The sequence below is a fragment of the Urocitellus parryii genome, chromosome 2, assembly GCF_045843805.1.
Source record: "Urocitellus parryii isolate mUroPar1 chromosome 2, mUroPar1.hap1, whole genome shotgun sequence".
NCBI classification, from domain to species: domain Eukaryota; kingdom Metazoa; phylum Chordata; class Mammalia; order Rodentia; family Sciuridae; genus Urocitellus; species Urocitellus parryii.
The window spans coordinates 131,926,599-131,948,112 of NC_135532.1; the positions used below are offsets into that span (position 1 = coordinate 131,926,599).

The 21,514-nt window shown below is 38.8% G+C and overlaps 1 protein-coding gene across 1 annotated transcript in view; it reads right to left on the bottom strand.

The window, feature by feature from the left end:
- Window positions 1-703: 703 nt before the first annotated feature.
- Window positions 704-21,514, bottom strand: part of Pld1 (phospholipase D1) — a 200,727-nt gene continuing 179,916 nt past the window's right edge. Inside the window, exons 24-27 of the mRNA XM_026395005.2 lie at window positions 19,990-20,124; window positions 11,610-11,763; window positions 3,683-3,800; window positions 704-1,807 (exon numbers count right to left, since the gene is read on the bottom strand). Coding sequence (XP_026250790.1) covers window positions 1,583-1,807; window positions 3,683-3,800; window positions 11,610-11,763; window positions 19,990-20,124 — 632 coding nt within the window. The 3' untranslated portion in view covers window positions 704-1,582. The remainder of the gene's footprint in view (window positions 1,808-3,682; window positions 3,801-11,609; window positions 11,764-19,989; window positions 20,125-21,514) is intronic.

Consider the following 21,514-nt stretch of genomic DNA (forward strand, 5'->3'; position numbering starts at 1 on the left):
TTCATAAAAACATTTAATTCCATTGTTGGTCACAAAATCCCACCTTACTTGGGAAATGATCTCTAGCTGAGAAATCCTGTCTTGAGTGTGACCCTCTCTCTCTCCTACTAAGCTATATCACTGACTTTGTGGTCCTGTATAATCTTTTTGACTGGAATATTAGCTCACAAAAACAGGAATTGGGTGCTTTGTTTGAAGTGCAACCCAAAGGAGGTTCTGTCCTGGCAACCCACTGATGTATGTAATGCCCACACCTATACCATGTTCCATGGTCACAGGCCTCTTGGGAACCTACCTTAGTTCTTGGGGCTGTCAGAGTAGTTCTGCCTAGAAAAATTAGAGCTTTGGTCTACCACGCCATCTGAAAGGGGACATGGGTTTCCAGAACAATTCACAGACTAGGACAATGTGAATTAGAAAGTATCATAACTTTTTCAGAAGACCTGGTGGAATGTTAATGTACATTTAATAATGCAAGCAACGAAGCACATATTTTATCATCAATTATTTTTTTTTCTTAAGGAAGATAGCATACTGGGAGAGTTTAATGTCAAATAAGGTGAGCTTCCTACTTATTAACTTGGTAGGATTTATGAAGCCTGTGATTCTCTTGAAAGACAAATTGCATTCACTGGTTTAATTATGAAACAGAAATTCAAATTTCAATCAATCCAGTGGCTAAAGATGACAGGAAACTTTTTTACAGGACTTTAAGGGGATCTTCTTTTCTTATCTGGTTTCGATTCCCGCTGACATCTTGGGGATTCTGAAGGCTGTGTGCTCTTTTATCTGGTTGCTGTGTAATCAAATATCCTACACGTTTTCAAATTTGATCAGGTGGGTTCTATCACAAGGACACATCTTTGCGGTGTCTTTGGGAGCCAAGTTAAATCTCTCCTCCAATATTGGAGGAATTTAATTCCTTCCTGTTGTTCTGCGATGTCGAGATACATTGTCAATGCTATCAGAAGTACCTGACACAGGCTGCTGGGTAGACTGAAGTCTGTTCTGTCCCTACAGTGACCGAAAAGGAATAATAACCGTATCCTGGGTTGGATGCTACTACTTCAGGACCAGATGGGCAAGGGCATCCCACATAACCTTGAAGAATTTTGAAACAGCTCCCTAATACCTTCTAGCAATAAACGATATCTCAAATAGTGCTGTACAGACTACAAGATGAGGGCAGGTCCCACAGATACTGGATATATACAAAGGAAGATCAGAGAGAAAAGGGCAAATATATGGCAAACTTCATCACAGTTACAGTTACGGTTACAGGTAAATTCTTGTTAGCAAAGGAAACAGATTGGGGTATACATTATGGAATTCCCGTATGTGCATGATACCTACGAGAGAGTAGCCTCCGCTCATGAGGATGGACAGGAGGACCGACAAAGCCTTGCTGATGTTCAGTGTCCTTACATCAGTTCGATCGTGACCCCTCCCGGCCATTCCAAAGGGTCCACGTGTTGCACACAAAAGTGCATCAGGCCTGGCCGTGGTGTGAGGACCCCATGAAGTCACTGTACACAGTGTGGTTTCCAGGGTGGAAGTCCTTGGCTGCAAATGAGTACACCTCTTAAGTCCACACCTCCATGGGCACTATGGCTTCTTTGGTTCCAACAGACGGCAGTAGGCTCTCTTCAGACAAGAAATAGAAGGGGAACTGCACCAAGAACCCACGGATCTTCTTCAGTTCTTCCTCAGCTCGAATGGGATCTTCCTTTGCTAATATGGGCTTGGTTATAAAGTCTCTCAGCTGAATTAAATTGTGTACTTCATCATTGGGAAGGCACCGGAACACCTGAATAAAACACAGATTGGAAATGTAGTATAGTTTTCAAAGAAAGATACACATTCCAACAGGCAAATTCTTTGTTTTATAAAACATGTTTCTTTTTTTTTTCTTTTTTTGTACTGGGGCTTGAATCCAGGGGTACTCTACCATTGAGCTATATCTCCAACCCTTTCTTATTTATTTTTTAGAGACAGGGTCTCATTGCATTGCTTAGGGCCTTGCTAAATTGCTGAACTTAATGGCTTTGAACTCATAATCCTTCTGCTTCAGCCTCCCGAGCTGCAGGGATCGTAGGGGTGCACCACGGCGCCCTGCTGAAACACATACGTTTTATGTCAAAGCACAGACTTAAGATTTGCTCTTTGCCACAGAGCAACTGCTACACTTACTCCAATTAAGAAAGCCATAGCTAGATCCTTATCATTCATCTATACTGGTCGTTAATCACAGGATAAAGTCAAGCTAGTGGTGAGGAACTGCACTGATGTCACCCCATGTGGAGGTTCCTTTTTTGGATAATAATCATCCCTGAATTTCACTGGTGGTTCTGGCCTAAGAGGAAAGTTGCATTATTATATTTTCTCTGGTTTTACATTTTGAAAGATGTCCTTACCTTTACTTAATGTTATCAGCTGCTAACATGTCACACTTTGCTGACTAAAATTGAGTTTCAGACATCATAACCTCTTATTCCTGTATATTTCTTAAGCATAAGGTCATATGCCTGTGTAACCACAGTACCATTCTCACACCAAAGAACATGAATTCCATAATGTCATTTAAGATAGGTCCATATTCAAATTTATCATAGTGTCCCCAAAAGGTCTTTTATCACTGTTTTCTCAACAATCCAGGGGCCAAAAAAGACTGTGCCTTGCATTTGTAAGATCATATTTTAAAAGACTCCCTGCATATGACCTATTTGATCATGGTCTTGAGTCCTCAGTATAAAATAAGGATATAGATATTCATCACATTTCATGGAGAGAGATGATGTTTCCACATTGGAAGGAACTCTGAAGGTCATGAATATACTATACTCCTTCCCAGCTTCTCATAGATGGCTGAGGAATTTCAGCTTGAATATTTTCCATGACTGGAAGCTGGCTACTTCACAGGTAATCTGTTCCATTATCAGACAATGCTTGATTTTTTTATAAAATCTTTATGGTAACTGATGGATAAAACTTGCCAGAGATACATTTGCTATGCATCCAATGGAGCTGGGTAGAAAACACTTTTCTGAAAATTAGAGCAGTCCAACAAAGGACATCTCTTAAGTCCACACCTCCATGGGCACTATGGCTTCTTCTTCTTAAACCAAAATTTAATTATTAAAAATAAAGCAAAACACAACAAAACTTCATCATCAGGATGGCTACTATTTACTAGGCGTGATGTGCTAAATACATTTAAAAGAAAATTTTTTATCCACATAACTATTCTGATGAATATCCCTCCCAATTTATAGGAAGGAAAGGAAGGCCAAAAAAGTTATGTCATTCTATAGAAGTTATATCCCCAGCCCCTGGGTGAGCTGGGTTGAACCCACGTCTGACTCATTTGGGGATCCCATTTGCCCCTCTTCTCTTCATGTTCAGGGGCTGGGTAACCATGCACCAAGGATGCTCATAATGAGATTCCTGCATCAAATGAGAGGACAGGATGCCACTGAAGTCGCTTCTGAACTATCATCCCTGATGCTTTTTGATCTTTGCTTTTCAATGTTCACAAAGAAGTATTTTTATAACCTGGAGGTATGTGGTTCTTTTTAAACTCATTAAGAATATTCCGTATCAATAAAATGCAGAAATAATGATGCTCTTTCTGTGATGAGAGTCAGTGGAAAAAAGGGCAGGGAGAGACTCAGGTCAAGTTTACCTTATCATAAATTGTAGCATTTCGAGCTGCCGTTGAAACCCACACCTCCTTGAAGAACTTGTCACTCACTGGATCCTGAATATCCTCGCTTGGGTCAGAAAGATAGCCAAGGACAACCCTGAAATACAAGTGCCTCCAAATTGAGTTAACTAGGATGAAGAAGTTTGTTGCCTGCATTGTCACCGATGGTAACAGATCCTCAATCATAGGAGTCAAATTGTCTTGTTTATGTTTTTGGAAATCAAAGGAAGCCATTAAAATTAAATACATATTCTGCTTATATTTATTTATCTCTTTGTCTCCTAAGTGGCAAAACAAAACAAACATAATAAAACAAAAACCTAAGTTTCTCTGATGCTTAAATGTTTGAACTGTTGAGATAGAAAGACCTCAATTTTGTTTTAAAAGCATCCTTGTCATTTGGCTTCTAGTGGCTACAACTTTGGAAGATAGGAGCAGTGCTTAAACATGTGCCAGAAAATGTGCTAAGCCCTTTCTAAATCTCACTAAATCCTTAAGAACTCCATGCAAAACAACTTTTATTATCTTCATTTTCGAGATAAATTCACAGAGATTAAGAAACTTGTTACAAATCAAACAACTGTTAAGTGGTAAAGCTAGGACTTAAACCAGGGCCACAGATCCCAAACCTGTGCTCTTAACCTTGACATGTCTGCCTCTCTTCCCTACCTCACCCTTTCTTTCTTCCCTCCTCCCTTCCCTTCCTTCAGGCCCAGGACTATGCTTAACTCTTGGGTACATAAATGAATAAGAAAAACAGAAAGTCCTTTTGGGTAGTTAAATTTGGTGGTTAAGACAAAAACTGAAGAAATAATCATCCCAAAAGGAATTAATTATAATCATCATAGATAAAGGGTATCTTTTTAAAAAAAATATATATTTTTTTAGCTGTTGATGGACCTTTATTTATTTACATGCAGTGCTAAGGATCAAACCCATTACCTCACACATGCTAGGCAAGCACTCTACCACTGAGCCACAACCCCAGTCCACAGGGTATCTTGAAGCCCATGAGATGGGTGTGGTCAGGAAGATTTGTTCTTCTCCAACCTGTTTACCTAACTCTATCTACTGTGGTTTAAGATTCAGTACAAGATCAACTCTTTACAACTTTTGAAAGCTCCTGGGTTTCCTATCTCCTAGTTAACCCTGGGAAAATTCAACATTATTCCATGATTCCCCACTGTACTTCACATATGCTTTGTATTTTTCAGAGCACCTGACATATTTTATGTACTGTCACATTTCTGGAATGCCAATTCTTTGAGAGACCACGACCTGGCTACTGTCATTTCCTCAGAGTACCTGGTATAAAATAAATCACACACTAGATGTTGTCTGAATTGATTGTGAACAGGAGACTAGAAATAGCAAGGAATCATTAAACAAAGCAAGACCGGATTCAGAGGTCAGATTTGAAAATTATAATAACTCTTGTTCATAAAGAAGACAGTTGGTTTCCAAAGCACTTCTGCCTTTATCCTGTGAGGGAGATGGGCAAGGGGATTTCCATTCTGTAGACTGGAAACTAAAGTTTGTGGATATACTTAGTAATTGAGCTAAAATGCAAACTGAGTTCAAAGCCCTTTGTCACATGCCCTGTTGGTTCAAAGAATACCAAGAAAGCCTGTGGTGACCGGAAAGAGCAATGGGAAAACAGGCCGTAAGTGAAATGGAGACCCACTGTAGACCTCAGACAGAGAGGTAAAGGGGTCAGACTCACATACTAAAATACAGCTAATGGACTAAGAATAGACTGGAGGACAGGTGGACCAGGGTTGAAAACAGAGAGACCAGTTAGGAGCCAGTACAGGAAGCTGGGTGAGGTATGACTGTGGCTTTGGCCCGGATGGTAGTGGAATGAAGAAAGAGCCAACAAGTTTTGTTGACAGCAGCTGGAGGGTGTGAGGCATCAAGAATGATTGAAAAGGTTTCTGTCTCAAGCAGCTAGAAAGGTGTAGCTGCCATTAGCTAAGATGGGGAATTCTGCGGGTGTGTACAGTTGCTAAAAGAAGACTAGGAATTCCATTCTGGACTTATTTAGGCATTTTTTTTTTTAACATCCAGGTGATTCTGCTCTGTAGGCAGCTGGAAAAAATAGATCTGGAGTTTGGGAGAGAAGGCTTGGCCAGAGATTTGGATCTGAGAATTGCCCTGATTTATATGCTCATCACACCATATGTTTTTTATAGAGCTCTCTGGAGTAGTATAAACAGAGAAGAGGAGCTGGAGTACCCCAACAGGAGGGGAGGGAATCAACCTGCAGGGCTGGGAAAAGCCAGAGGATGTGGTATCCTATAACCACTCAGAAAAGAAGGCCAAGAAGAACTGAGTTTAATTCACACAAAAAATTGACCACTGGGTTAGATAATGCAGACATTGTGAGACTGTTATCCTTTTTGTATTTAAATAATGCAGATTTATATCATCATTTTTAATGGCTCTTGTTTCCCAGAATGTGAAATTTATGTAACCAATTATTTTATTACAGACATTTGCATGGTTTCCACTATTTCATTATTATGAACAATGCTACAATGAACATAATTTATTCATCACGTATAGTACTTTGTGAATTTTTATGACTATTTCATTAGGAGTAATACTAGAATTAAAATTCCTGAGTCAAAGAATATGCAAAATTATTCCAAAAAAGGCTGTAACAAACCACATCATCTTCACATGTATTTCTCTCCAGTCACTTCCAACATCACTGGCTTACCAAAAAAACTCAAAGTCAATTTTATAGGGATAAATTAAGGCAACCCATAGGGGCTGGGGTTGTGGCTCAGTGTGTGAGGTACTGGGTTTGATTCTCATGCACCACTTATTAAAATAAATAAAATAAATAAAGATCCATTGGCAACTTAAAAAAAAGTTTAAAAAAGGCAACCATTTTAGTTTTAGTCTGCGCCTTTTTTGCTATATAAAAATTCTTTAAAATAAAAGGAGTTATCATCATGGGCTCACTAGCATTCTTGAGTTATATAACCTCAAAAACCCCATTTCCATTTCAAATAATGCCTCCTTCATGGAAATAACTTTAAAAGAAAGATTTAAGAAATGATTCTTACACATACATGCTGGCTCCTAATTGAGACCCAAAGCAAAATTTCATTGCACCAAATCTAAAGGACAGTACAGGTTGCGACAATAGCCAATTACAATACCTTTGATTTGGGACAGGTCTAAGAAGCTGAAAACTGAGCAGGGAGTATTTCTGTGATGTTGCTTTTAGATTAGAACAAGAGGGGAGATAATAAGTCTACCAGGTTTTCTTACCAGGTTAAGAACTATTACCAGATAAGACCTGTCTTACCAGGTTAAGAACTTGTTTGCAGAAAAACTATTTTAAATAAGCCTGCAACAGTCACTATTTAGCAAAAAATTACTTTTCCCCGTTGGCATTTTAATTACAAGAAGATTATGTTAAAAAAGGGGAGGGGAGGGGAGGGGAGGGGGGATAGTAGAGAATAGGACAGACATCAGAATACATCAGACACTAGAAAGGCAATATGTCAATCTATGGAAGGGAAACTGAAGTGATACAGCAATTTGTATACGGGGTAAAAGGGGGAGTTCATAATCCACGTGAATCAAACCGTGTAATATGATGTATTAAGAACTATGTAATGTTATGAACGACCAATAAAAAAAAAAAAAAAAAAAAAAAGAAGATTATGTTAAAATGCACTGTAAAAATAATACCAAGTCAAGTATTCCTGGAATTCTTTTGAGGACTGAAGTTTCTAGAGAAAATGACTTTGATTTTATGTTAATATGTATAATGGCCTTATTTAATTTTAATTGCTTATGCATCACAAGAAATAACAAGGTGGAGAAACTGCGAGTTATCTGTGTTCCTCCCTTTCCTCATGTCTATCACTTTAAATGATTCTGAGCTATACTTGTGTGGATAATAGTTTCTGTTGAATGATGGTTTTATCTGTGAAGTTTGGATAATTTTCTAGGACGTAATGAACTGTTCGGCTCACAGTAGTGACATTCAGTGCAGTACCCTGATGGTTGATTCTGTCTCTATTTAGAATTGATTTCACATTGAAATGTGTCTCTCGATTTCTATTCAAAAACAGCCCAGATGGAAAATGGATTGAAGCTGCGTTTTTTCAAGTGAGAAAATGGCTGTGCTCTAGGCCACAATATTTATCTTTGGGAACATTTCCTAATAAAGACAGGCTAAAATTGACACAAGGTTGCTGTGGTGCTTTTTAAAATAGTATCTGTGTCTGTCATTGGGAAAGTGGAAATAATTGTTCAAGAACAACTGCCTCTTGAAGACAGTGTGAAAACTGCCAAGAAAAATAAAGCGCCTAGAAATAATAAATAATAAAGGATCCAGATAAAAGGAAAAAAATTGAGTGATTTACCAAAGAACAACTTCCACATAACGAAAAACCTAAAGCTTTACTGAAGATCAAAACAAATAAACAAAAATTGGAATAAATTGAAGTCCATAACTTGTTCTTCAATTGGATGACTCAATATTACAAAGATGTCAACTCTTTTTATATTGATCTATAAATCTGCTATAATCCCAATTTTTAAAAAATACTACTAAGGACTTGAAAGGACTCGAATAAATGTTTCTGAAGTTCATGTGGGAGAATGGTATTGAAGAATAGCTAAGGGGCTGGGGTTGTGGCTCAGCGGTAGAGCACTCACCTAGTGCTCACCCAGGCACTGGGTTCGATTCTTAGTACCCCATAAATATAAATAAATAAAATAAAGGTATTGTGTCCAACTACAACTGAAAAAAAAAAAAAAGAATAGCCAAGAGCTGGGGGTGTAGCTCCATGGTAGAGCACATGGTAGGGCATGTGTGAAGCCCCTGGGTTTGATCCCCAGCACTGCAAACAGAAGAAGGGAGAAAGGGAGGGAGAGAAGGAGAAAGAAAATAGCCAAAATCATTCTGGAAAAGAATCCTAGTAGGAGAAAGTGGTATGGAAAGAAAGAGGATTCAAATGCATGGACACAATAATGAAAATGGTGTCACACTGGCATGCATAAAAACAGCTTCTCCACATAACCAAAGATAAAGTGAATGTAAGTCAGAATATATGGCATAGATCATTCTTGAAAGGTTAAAGGGTACTATTACACATGACACAGTTCTTGATCAGTTGGTTAGTTTGGAGGGAAAAAAGCTAAAGCCCTGAATCATTTTTTTAAAGATATTTTAGTTTTTAGTTGTAGATGGACACAATATCTTTATTTTATTTTTATGTGGTGCTGAAGATCGAACCCAGGGCCTCGCATGTGCTGGGCAAGCAGTCTACCACTGAGCCACAACCCCAGCCCAATATCCATTTTTTTAAATATTAAAATAAACTGCATGTTAAATGTTAAAGGTAAAAGTCAAATACTAGAAAACATATAAGTAAATGTTTGATCTTGGACTGGGGAAACAAGTCTAAGCATAGAGAAAAAGGGGGAAAATTAGAAATACCTGATAGATTTGGTTAATAAGATTTTAGAAATTTTCCCAATATTGTGTTAAATAGGATTCAAAGGCAATTGATCAATCATATTTACAAGATATGTGACAAAGGAATTAGCATTCTATATATTTAACATTCTTATAAGTCATTAAAAGAAATTTGATCATTTTAATACAGTGGAAAGGACATGAATAGGCTAGGCAATTCACAAAGAACAATTACCATGACTAAAACACATTTTTAAAAAATCCTAAAAAATGCAAATTAAAAGAATAAAATTCCATTTGAAATCCAATAAATTGGCAAAGATTAACTGAAATAATAGGATGCAGTAAAAATAGAATAAGCCTTTCAAAACACTGCTCATGAAATAAAAAGAAATTACAGGGCAAAGGAAGCTTCCATAGTCTAAAGAAGGTGAACACTGCAGTATCTGAAAGCATATCCATGTTTTTATATCAGCAAACAATCAGTGCATATGAATATAGAAACATCACATGGTACCCCCTAAATATGTATAATATTATGTGTCAATTAAAAAATAAATTTAAAACCTTGTTAACCCTGGGCAGTGGCATTAAAAGCTAATTTAATTTTCTTTTTTTTAAATAATATTTATTTTTCAGTTTTCGGTGGACACAACATCTTTATTTATTTGTATGTGGTGCTGAGGATCGAACCCAGCACTGCATGCATGCCAGGCAAGCGCATTACTGCTTGAGCCACACCCCCAGCCTGCAATTTAATTTTCTTATTGGTTTTCTGCATTTGCCAAATTTCTACAATAAAAACGTGTTGTAGATCAGAATTCCTTATAAATTTTATAATATAGAATCAGTATATATTATAAAAATTTTAAAGAATCCTAGCACTTTATAACTTAAGTTTTCATGGGACTGAAAAAAAATAGGATGTACATTTTCAGCTTAAAAAAGACAATATTTGTTTCCTTATACATTTTGCAGTAGGCAAAAATCAGTGGGCTGATTAGCAGGGTATTAATTTTAAATTCTCCCCTGCTAAACAAAACAAATGAAGATTAGCATTTCATTGAAATGTCAATGGTTTGGAAAAAAATCTTATCTGTAAAACCATTCCTCACAAAGGCAATAAATACAGCAATAAAATTTGTTAAAAGGTATCGACAGTCAGATTTTCAGGTATGGTTTTACTGAGCTTCTGGAGCAAAAAGTGTATCTCTGGAATCCACATGCTTAAATCTACTGCCAGTAGGCCCTGGCATACTCCTTTAGCAATTTTTACTGGATCCTCATATTACCGAACTATTTTCATTTTTTAAAATGAACTGACTTTTTAACAACTTACACAGGCACACAATGGTTTGACCTGGCCTGGCCCTAAGTCAATGACATATTAAAATGCTAGTATGTTCTGTTACGTTTGTTACTCTGAGAAGCCAGAGTCTGGACTGGGAGGAATTAGGGAAATGGCCATCTCATTTGCAAGGAGTGACATCCTCATTATGGCCTCTCTGCAAGTGAGTTTCCAAAATGTATCATTAACATGAGAAGGATTAAAACATGGAGCTGTAGCGCAATGCCCTTCCCCAAATAGCATAAGGCACAACCCCTAACTATGTCAGGGACATTTCCTGCATCTCACTGTAGATGCCCTATTGAAATGGCAACATGACAAGGATAGTTCTATAAACATACATCTGTGGACGCCCTGAAGAGGCCTGGAGTGTGAAAGGGTCAAAGTGTCCCACAGACAGCAGGAAGATGGGTGTGTTTGCAAGGGTCTCATTTGCTCTTTGATTGTGAGATGAGAAACCACTGGACAGGAGTGAGCAGAGGAGTGACATGATCAAGAAGTTGCTTCGGAGAATAGATTACCAGAGCTGATGGCAGTTAGAACCCAGCCCTCCAGATTTCTCAACAGGGTCACACAGCCCTTGCTTCCTAGTGCAGGGTTCTCTCCACTTGACCTCATATTCCTTTGAAACTCACATCTTCTTGTCAAAGACCAGGCAGCTTCCATATCTGAAGTCATTATAAACCTGAGAATCGCAGTTTCCACATTTAAATCTGACACCAGTGACCACTGGCATACTCCTTTAGTAGTTTTTACTACACCCTTGCATGACTGAGCTATTTTGATTTTTTTTAAATGAACTGACTTTTAAAAACTTAAATAGGCACAAGATGATTTGGAATATCCTTTCCTTAAATCAATTCATATATTTAAAATGCTAATATGTTCTATGGAATATACAAAAAACAAATACCATTGAAGTCAGAAACATCCGTGGACTGTGTCAAGTTGTTTTGCCTACTGGTGTACGCGTCCTGTATTCTGGGAGGCACTGTTTTAAACAAAGGAGAACCAGGCATGACCTGTGTGCTATGGTCAAGGGGTCAGCCTGGGCCCAGTGCCTGTGGCTGAGAGCCTACGTAAGAGAGTGAACGTGGCTGTGGAGAACCCACCTGAAGCACTGGAGCCGAAGTCCTTGGGCGAACCGGCCAGCTTGGTACTCCTTTCCGTCCATTACCGAAGGGACCGTCTCTGTGTCCTGCACAATGACAGCCATTTCACTGTCACGCTTCCCCAGCATGCTTCTGTCATTTATGTTGGCGGAGCCTAGAGGAGACACATTGAAACTGAGTAACCTCCTGTGGTGGGCTCTGCTGGCTGCCTCCCCACTCAAATTTTCCTGGCTAATAAAACCCAAATTTTGTATTTTGGGGGGGCCCTAAACCACAAGGAAATCTCATTCAGTCTAATCAATCATGGTAATTTCATTATTTCTGCCAGTGACTGGTTACAAATCGGCCCTTGGCGTGGTTCTAGCCAATGCAACATGGAGAGAAGTCTTCCAAGGGCTTCCAACAAGGTCTTTTTCCTTAGTCAAAAAGAACAGAAGAAATGGATGCTGTCTTTTCCAGGCTTTAGGTATTTGACTTGAAAAGTTGGGTAAGGACATGACCCTGGGAACTGCTGCAGCCACTGGCAACCACAAGTGGACAGACAGACACACTGAAGATGGAGAGCAGAAAGACTCTGGATCTTTAGGTCACTGGGCTAGCCAAAGCTAGAACTTTCTAACCTTCTGTTCTTTGAAGTAATACATTTTCCTTACTGTTCCACACACTGCTAGTTTTCTACCTGTCTCAAAGAATTGCAATTGATCCAATCATGAATCACTTCAAGAAAACAAGGCATGCCTATCAGTTCAGCACAGAGGATGGCGTGACTTGCAGAGTTAATCAGAGTCTGGTTAAGGTTGTGGCTCAGCGGTAGAGCGCTCGTCTAGCATGCGTGAGGCACTGGGCTCGATCCTCAGTACCACATAAAAATAAATAAAATGAAGGTATTGTGTCCAACTACAACTAAAAAATACATACATTAAAAAAAAAAAAAAGAAAAAAGAATCAGAGTCTGAAGACTTTAACTCAGTCACCTAACGAGGAATGTGAAAGCCCTGGAGCCACCTCCATAATCACCAGAGCCTAATCTCAGAGCCAGGTTGTCACTGGTGGCTTTGGACTTTCCACTCTTGCCTCACTCCTGTGGCATGCTGACATCCTCCCTATCAACTTCCCTCCATTCTATTTTTAAATCCTGAGGAGCTGAGAATGTTGACTTTCAAATGTGAAGGGCAAATCTTTTCATATTCGTTCAACCTGAGCTTTCCACAGTCCTCCGATGTGCATTCAGAAACCCCAGCACGTTTTCTGCATTCGTCGCTGCAGATTCACGCTTTGGAATCCTTGATGTGTCCTACCAGCTACAGAGGGGCCCCCATTTTTTTTTTTCTCTTTGTTCCTCTTGTCCTGGCTGCAGCACTCTATGGCTTCTGCAGACATGGAGCAGAAGGGTCGGGCTGAACAGGCGCACTGGCTGCCCCCTTGTGACTGGAACACCAGAGCAGTAAGGTGACAGTTGCCCTGCCTCCAGTCCCACTGAGTAGCATCACATAATCAATATACAAATCTACAATGACTGTGGATATGAATGGTACCCCATACAAATGGAGGTTCTGTTGGAGTGCCGTAAAGTGGGAACTTTTGAAACATTTTGATGTGTAAGCAACACATTTTCCTTTATACACACACTTACATTTTCCTTAAGCTGTAAAATCAGCAGGCATATCTTCAGGCTTGACAGTCAGCCAGCATTAATTGGGCAAGTCATTTAATCTTTCTCAGCTTAAATTTGATCTTTCATAAATTGAGATAATATCGACCTTGTAGGGTTGTGGTGGGAATTAAGTAAGACCACGTGAAAGCACCTGCTGATTCATGAGCTGCTCTATGAATGTTAATTATTATTGGCATTATTATCAGATACTTGTTAACCCTAGAATATCAGCACCACAGCACATTGCTGTGGGAAGGCAGAATTTGCTAGAATGAGCATTGGTATCAAAGAAGCCTCCTCTCTGGCTTATTCACACCCACCCCTGGTGTATGTTACCAAGGACACTAAGAATAAAGTTCTCGTGATATTATAGCTTCAGGATTTCATTATTCCCTCCCCTGGGCAGAGGCCACTCTGGGGCTGGGGCTGATGGTGAGACATTGCTACTCTGTTCCCTGTCAGGAAAACTGGGATGTGAGTCAGCTTGGAAAATCTCCTCCATACCATGCATGTATCTGCACACGCACACACACACATACACACACACAGAGTAACGCCAGTCCCTAACCCCCTCGTATCACAGTGGTCCCCACATTCCCCGGGGTAGGAATGCATTCCTGGCATTCTGAGCTGGAATTCTTAGAGACAGGGTTGGTCTGTATTTCAAGGGCTGATCTGCAGTGACTCTGAACACTGACTCTCAACTATATTAGGTAAGTGACAGGGCTACTATTTAACAGCAGTATGAAGAAAAAGATTGAGAAAAAATTAGATGAACTTAATAAACGTGATATTGATAGATGTCAATGCTACCTCTAGTCTGCAGTAAAATCTTTCTGGATGCTGAAAATCAAATTCAAAACAGGAAAGAGAGTACTCAGGCATGCTCTCATTTCCATAAAACATATGAGGATAAAGACAGAACAAGGGACCAGAAGGATGCGTACTGAGTCGTTAATGGCAGTGGGTCCCTTTTGAGGAAGAGAAAGGGACATTTCAGGGGACTTTTGACCTCTTACTCTACCCCTACTCTCAGATTGGAATTGTTCACAACAAATATGCTTTGCATTCCTGTATTACTATTTTTTTTTTTGAGAAGGGGTTTCACTATGTTGCCCAGGTTGGCCTTGAACTTGTGATCTCCTGCCTTAGTTTCCTAAGTTGCTGGGATCACAGGTATACCCAGCTCACATATTACTTTTTTTTAATACAATTTTTTTTAGTTGTAGTTGGACACGATACCTTTATTTTGTTTATTTATTTTTATGTGGTGCTGAGGATCGAACCCAGTGCCTCACACGTGCTAGGCGGGCACTCTACTGCTGAGCCACAACCCCAGCCCACGTATTACTTTTTATGATAACTGCAATCCCTTGTTCTTATTAGAATGTTGCCTCAATCATTTAAAACCACTTCGCTTTTAGGAAATGATATTTTCTAAGGCTGTTATTAGGAAACTTCAAAAAAACTGAAAAGACAACAAAATAAAAAGGAATATATGAAAACATACATGTGTGCCTTAAGCAATAATAAGATAAACATCACTGAATTCATCACCAGGCTGAGAACGTTTTGGCATCCCAGAAGCCCTCACATACCCTCCTGCGCATAACCTCCCCTCTCCAACAGGGAGATGATGTTGAACTTTGTGTTCATCCTTCTCTGCATGTTTTCCTAAATGAAAAAATGCTTCACTTTTGACACAGAAGTGTCACATCATAAATTTGTATAAATGGAATCATATAGAATATAATCTTTTGAAATTTACTTTTCATTCAATGTTATATCTTTGAGATTCATCTGTGCACAATGGTGATGCATGTTCTCAAATGAACACATCAGGGATTTATTTATTCATTCTACTATTAATGGATGGATTGGGTTGTTTCCAGAATTTTGCTGTGATGCACAATTCTGCTCTACATAGTTGCATATTTGCTTCTCAGTATACACATGTGAGAGTTTATCTGGGTTCTGTATGCAGGAGTAGACTGCTAAGCTGCAGAGTAACTTAACTAGATAATGCCTGAATATTTTCCAAAGTGGTTTCCAATTTGTGCTCTCTAAAGCAGAGGATGGGACCCACTATTGCTCCACAGCCTTGCCAATACTCAAATTGTCCAACTTTATAAGTTTTGCCAGTCTGGTATTTTTAAAAAGAATTTATCTTATTATTATATTGATGAGCATAAACATCATTTCATGTTTATGGGCCTTAGGTATGTTCTCTCCAGTGAAGCTCCAATATAATTCCCCTGCCCACTTTTTAAAAAAAAATTTGTCTTTTCTTGATTTAGAGGAGTTCTTTATGTGTAAAAATCTCCTTTCAATTTGTGGTTTAGCTTTACATTTTCTCTTAATGAATAAAATTCTGAATTTTGATACAGTTGTATTTACTGCTCTTTTCCTTCATGATTTGTGCTTTTTAGTGTGTATTATTTAAGAAATTATGAATCCTCTGTAATAGGCAGGATAACTGCCTCCAAAGAGTCCATGTCCTAACCCAGAAAACTGTGAGTGTTATGTCACATGGCAAAGTGGAATCAGGCTGCATATAAAGTTCAGGTTGCTAATCAGCTAGCTTTAAAGTAGGGTGATGGGCCTGTATTATTCAGGTGGGCCAATACAATCACAAGTGTCCTTGAAAGTCATGAGGAGTCACAGGGAGATGTGATTACAGAGGAATGGGTTGAGCCTTTCTAGAATCCTTAGAGATGGAAATCCGCTAGTTTTAAAGATGGAGGAAGTGGTCCAGGAGCCAAGGAATGTGGGCAGCCCCTAGAAGCTAGAAAAGGGAAGGAAATGGATTCTCTCGGAGAGGCTCCAGAAAGGTGTGCGACAGTCCTGCTGACACCCTGGATTGAGACCCATGTTGGACTTCTAATTCACAGAAGTGTCACATCATAAATTGGTGTGGTTTTAAGCCACTAAGAGCATGGTCATTGGTTAGAGCAGTAATAGAAAACTGCTAAAGTTTGGATCTGGAGTCTCCCAAAGGCTTGTGCACTGAAGGCTTGGCGCCCAATGCAGCAGTGTTCAGAGGTAAAGTGTTTGGGAAGTGATTGGATCATAGGGACTTTGATGTCATCAGTGGATCCCTCTGTTGATGGGTTCACAATTGTATGGACAATTGGGAGGCGGTGGAAACTGTAGGAGAATCAATTGGAGGAAGGTCACTGAAGGCATGCCTTGGAGGATATATCTTATCCCTGGATGCTCGCTCTCTGTCTCCTTCTGTCTGCCTCCTTCCCCATCCTTCTTGGCCACCATGATGTGAGCAGCTTTGTTCTACCACACCCTTCCACCTGACATAACACCTTACTGACAGGCTCAGAAACAATGGAGATAAGTGACCAAGGAATAGAACTGCTGAAACCATGATCCAAAATAAATCTTTCCTGTTTTAAGTTGTTTTTCTCAGTTGTTTTGTCATAGTGACAGAAAGCTGACTAACTCACTAACACACTAACTCTACTCTGTTTTAGTTTATTTGTTTTAAAAGAAAACTTTTACTATTGAGCCCAAATGGGCTACCCTCCACCTAATTGTGTTCCCTGTGCCTCCAGATCCAAAGTACTCAGCTCTGACTACTGACATGCACTTAGGAAGCTTTTTCAACATATTGATGCCAAAATAAAAAAATGAAACCTCCAATAACTAGAGTTCCAAACCAGGCCAACAGATGAAAATGATGAGAAGTAGAAACCAGGTATTGGTCTTCTGCTCTATCCCCATGTATATCAATCATCCATGGTTTCTTTTTTGATGCCTTTTAAAGTACTCTGAAGAATGAGTAAACCTCCTCCTAAATGATACATATATCTGAAAGTTCCCCAGGTGATTCTAATGTAGCTAGGGTTGAGACTCATAGGAATAGATATTTTAAAATAAGTATAAACCCTCTTCATTGGGGCAGGCCTTCCACAAAGCCATGCTCAAGCCTTTCCTTTGAATGCTGTTGCTCATGATTTCTGCATAGTTTCTGCACCACCCCCACCCCACATTGTTGATCGCCTCTGACCTTCCCGCTACTGTCTAGCAATATCCACCCCAATGTTTGTGGCATCAATTGGAAAGAATAGCTGCTCTCCTCTCAGCCAGGAGCTGTGTGAAGGCAGCGGCCCTGTTTTATTCACGTTTGACATCTCCCCACTGTGCTTGGCAGTGGACTAGTGAACATCAAAACAATTTCACTTAGTCAACAAAACAGACTTAAATTCAACTTGAAGGATAGCCTTGTTTTGTTTAGGAGAGCAAAATAAATGTTAGTTTGGTTTCGTGCTAAAAATTATGGTGTGTGAGAAAAATGGATTTGGGCACAAATTGCATGTCCAGAAGGGCTACTCAGGGCAACTGGTAATCAAAGCTATATATAAAAGAGATCTTCAATACGAGAAAACAAATGTTTCATTGTAAGGAAAAAAAAAATGAAGATAAACAAATTAGTCATTGGTTTTAGGTCAGCCATTCAATAATTCTGGCATAAGCTTGCCATGTTAGAAAAATTGATCACGAGTTCCTTTAACCTCCTTTAAGCTTTTAAATGAATGCTTAACATCTGTAAAATGTTCTCAACCTAGCTTCAACTGTTTTCTGTGAATTTCATTTTACTCATTCATTTTTGCAGGGCTGGCGATGGAACCCAGAACCTGCACATGTTAGGCAAGTACTCTACATTTCCCCAGCCCCTTGTCTGAGAATATTAAATATGTTTTTCTCTTTGTTATGGACTTAAACAGGGGTTATGTGTTAGAGAAATGTATTATTTTTAAAGCACAATGCTCTTAGGGGAGGGAAGAAAGAAATCCAACTCTCAAGGACTAGCAAGCAGTCCTCTTCACAGGCCCACAGCCACATCCTCAGTTTCAAGACAGCAGATAAGAATTCTTGTGCAAAACAGATCAATTATTGCCATCCTAAATAAACTATAACACCCAAGGGTTCAGAAATCTTTCTAGAAGGAAAATAAATCAATTAAAATAAAACTCAACAAACCAATTTAACCGTTAGCTCTATGAATGAAAAATACCTTGCATTTACATTTTAAGTAAAGCAGACTAAAAGTCAAAATGACATCTCAAAGGAAAATATTTACATCTGTCAATTTTTACTTCTAAAATATTTTTACTTCTAAATTTTTACTTCTAAAATATTGCTACAATGATAACTGAATTTTACTTGGCCTTGTTTGTTTACTTTTCCATTTTAGTAAACATTAGCATTTTCTACTTCCTGCTGCAGTTACCATATTTAATATAAAAATATTCTGATGTTGGCTTTTGAAGAACGAAGGCAGATTAGCTTGGGGGAAATAAGATAAACCTTGTGTACTGGAGGACAAAGGGGAGTGAATAAACACCTGAAGAGCTCCATTCCTATATAGCAATAGATGAAAAAGATTATTTTATGTGCCCTGTATGAATATTAGGAGAATCGCTCTCTCCAATCTCAATCCCCCCACTTCTTTCACTCTGCATGCACACAGACAGGCATGGGGGAGACACACACACACACACACACACACACACACACACACACACACACCGGTGATCTATAAATCTTCTGGTTTTAGAACTATTCTTCCTTTCTTTTCAAATCACACTCCAGATAAGACAGCCTCATTACTCCTAGATATGAGATTTTTTTTTCCCTTTTCTCAGTGGAGGATAGAGATGGAAAAGGCATATTAGCTGCCAAAAAATTTCAAAACACTTCATTGACATTTAGTTTCTTAAAGAATAGGGAATTATCTTATTATAGCTGAGAAATTACATTTTATTTAAAACAGATGAGCAGAATTCCCAATAGTGGGACCTGTCACATCTCCCAGTAACACGCCTTCAACCCCCCTCAGCTCATTCATCCTGCTGATTATTAATTCTGTTTCTCATCCTGGCCTTCCAGGGTTCAGGTACCATAATATACAAAGGCAAAACCATTCAATGATGGTTAAATGAAGCTTTCAGTGTATATAAAAGAATGAAGCCAAACATCCACCTCTCTGGCCAAGTAGTAGATCTAATGTGGGTAGAATGGACAACCAGTAACTCTCTCCTGAATCTGTCAGTGTGGAGAGGTCTTTAGGGAAACCCACCGTGAATTCTTGAAAGGAAAAGACAGTGGACCTTAGTGTAGAGTTCAACATATCAAGAGCATACAGTCTCTGTCCCCCACCTCCCACGTTAACAAAACTGGCCTGCTCTACATCCTGATTAATGACACCCCAAAAACAGGCATTAGGAAAAATAATAAGCATACAGGCAGTAATATTTTAATACTGTTTTGACTTGGACTTTTATGTAACTTCAGGTCTGTGATACTGGTTAGTAAATATGGGTGGAAACACATACAAATTACCATGAGGTATTCTTATAACCACTTTCCCTCCACATTTCTGCCTCTCCAATTCCAGAAATCTAGGTACTTGGATTCAAAATAAAAATAAGGAATTAACAAAGAATTAATGAGATCAGACAGATTATTGACTTCTGGATTAAAACACTGCTTTTGAATACTGTAAGTTGTACACATCCATTTCATTACTCTGGGTTTCTGAACTTTAAAGACAGACCAAAAGGACATAGAGAAAATGATTGTTTTAGAAGTATTTTAGATGTTATATTACTGTCTTTCAATTGCAAAGGAAGTGTGGGACTGATAGCAAGAAACACTGAGGCATGGGATAAGTCAGCTGGCAGGGAACACAATCACAGACCACATACTTACCAATAATAACAGTGTTATCATCAGCAATTAACAACTTGCTGTGGACATAGATAAGCTCAGTGACCAGGTTTCCTTCAAGCTCTGCATGTGTTCTAAGACCACAGAATGAAATATAATTTATCCACTGATTACCAACTGGAAATTAAAAAAGAAATTATTAAAATTAATATGACCATGCTCTAAAAAGGCACATTAAATTTTACTGTTTTTCAAAACAAAATATATAATCTAAACATGTTGTTTAGAATGTACTGTATTGTGTGTGTGTGCGTGCGTGTGTGTAAATACAACCTCAGAATTCACCCAGGGTCTACTTTCTCTATCTGGGGAGTTTTTATAGTGTTCCTCTGGATGGCTATACATTTTAAAAAATTATATTGAAGTGTTTTCTGTCTTGCCCTTGCTGAGGCAATCCAAAACTATGTTCAAAGATATATCATTTCATTTTAATGATTTGGTGAGTAATTGCTGAAAAGTGATGTTAAAGTTGAGGCAGAACCGATAATCCGAGATTCAGTGTGACATTTGCTTCTTTTTTGGTTGACACCTGCTGCAATTCAATCAGAGGCAAGGTATGTGCCCAAACATACATTTGTAGCATGTTCCATCCTAAGCAGCTGTTATATTTTACTGACTTGGAGCAAATAAAAATGTTGGCAATTTAAATACCCTCCCCCTTTTAGATCATTCAACTTAGGAACTGAAAGAATCTTTTTTTTTTTTTAAAGAGAGAGTGAGAGAGGAGAGAGAGAGAGAGAATTTTTAATATTTATTTTTTAGTATTTGGCGGACACAACATCTTTGTTGGTATGTGGTGCTGAGGATCGAACCCGGGCTGCACGCATGCCAGTCGAGCGCGCTACCGCTTGAGCCACATCCCCAGCCCCCTGAAAGAATCTTTACTACATGAGATACAGGGGGATTTTCTTCAGAGCAAGCAGTACTAGTCTTGTACTTGGAAATGCTGCCTTCTCATCTCATTATGTAAGGGTCATTCATGTGATAAGAAGGAATGCATTCCATATCAAGCCAACCCCAGGATGAATGCTAGTCACAAGATTTTATGGTCCCTATTCCTTCCACACAGCAGTTGTCCGGTACAAGCAAAGTCTTATCAAGTCTGATAATAAGAATAAATGGCCTAGAACCAAATTGTCATGAATTCTAATAGAGAGTATAAGTCTTTTTTCTTTAAAAGACTCTTGAAACATACTAATAGAACCAGTAGTCTTTCACATTTCATTTACTGACATTTCCATTTATAACTGAGGTTTTCCATTTTACTATTGATGCTATTTAATGTTTGAATTAAGTTTAGATACCTTAGGAAAAAATCCAGTCACACGATACATAAGGAGCTTTCTTCCCTGACAGCTAACTCTTCCCTCATGCACGAGTGATCATACATAGCTGTGTTTGGCAAGAGCTGATGTGGTGGCATCACGTGTAGGAGAGGCATTTCCAAAAAGTTCAATGTGAATGAGATCTTTGTAAATTGACTTCTTTCTCTGTGTGTCTGTGTCAC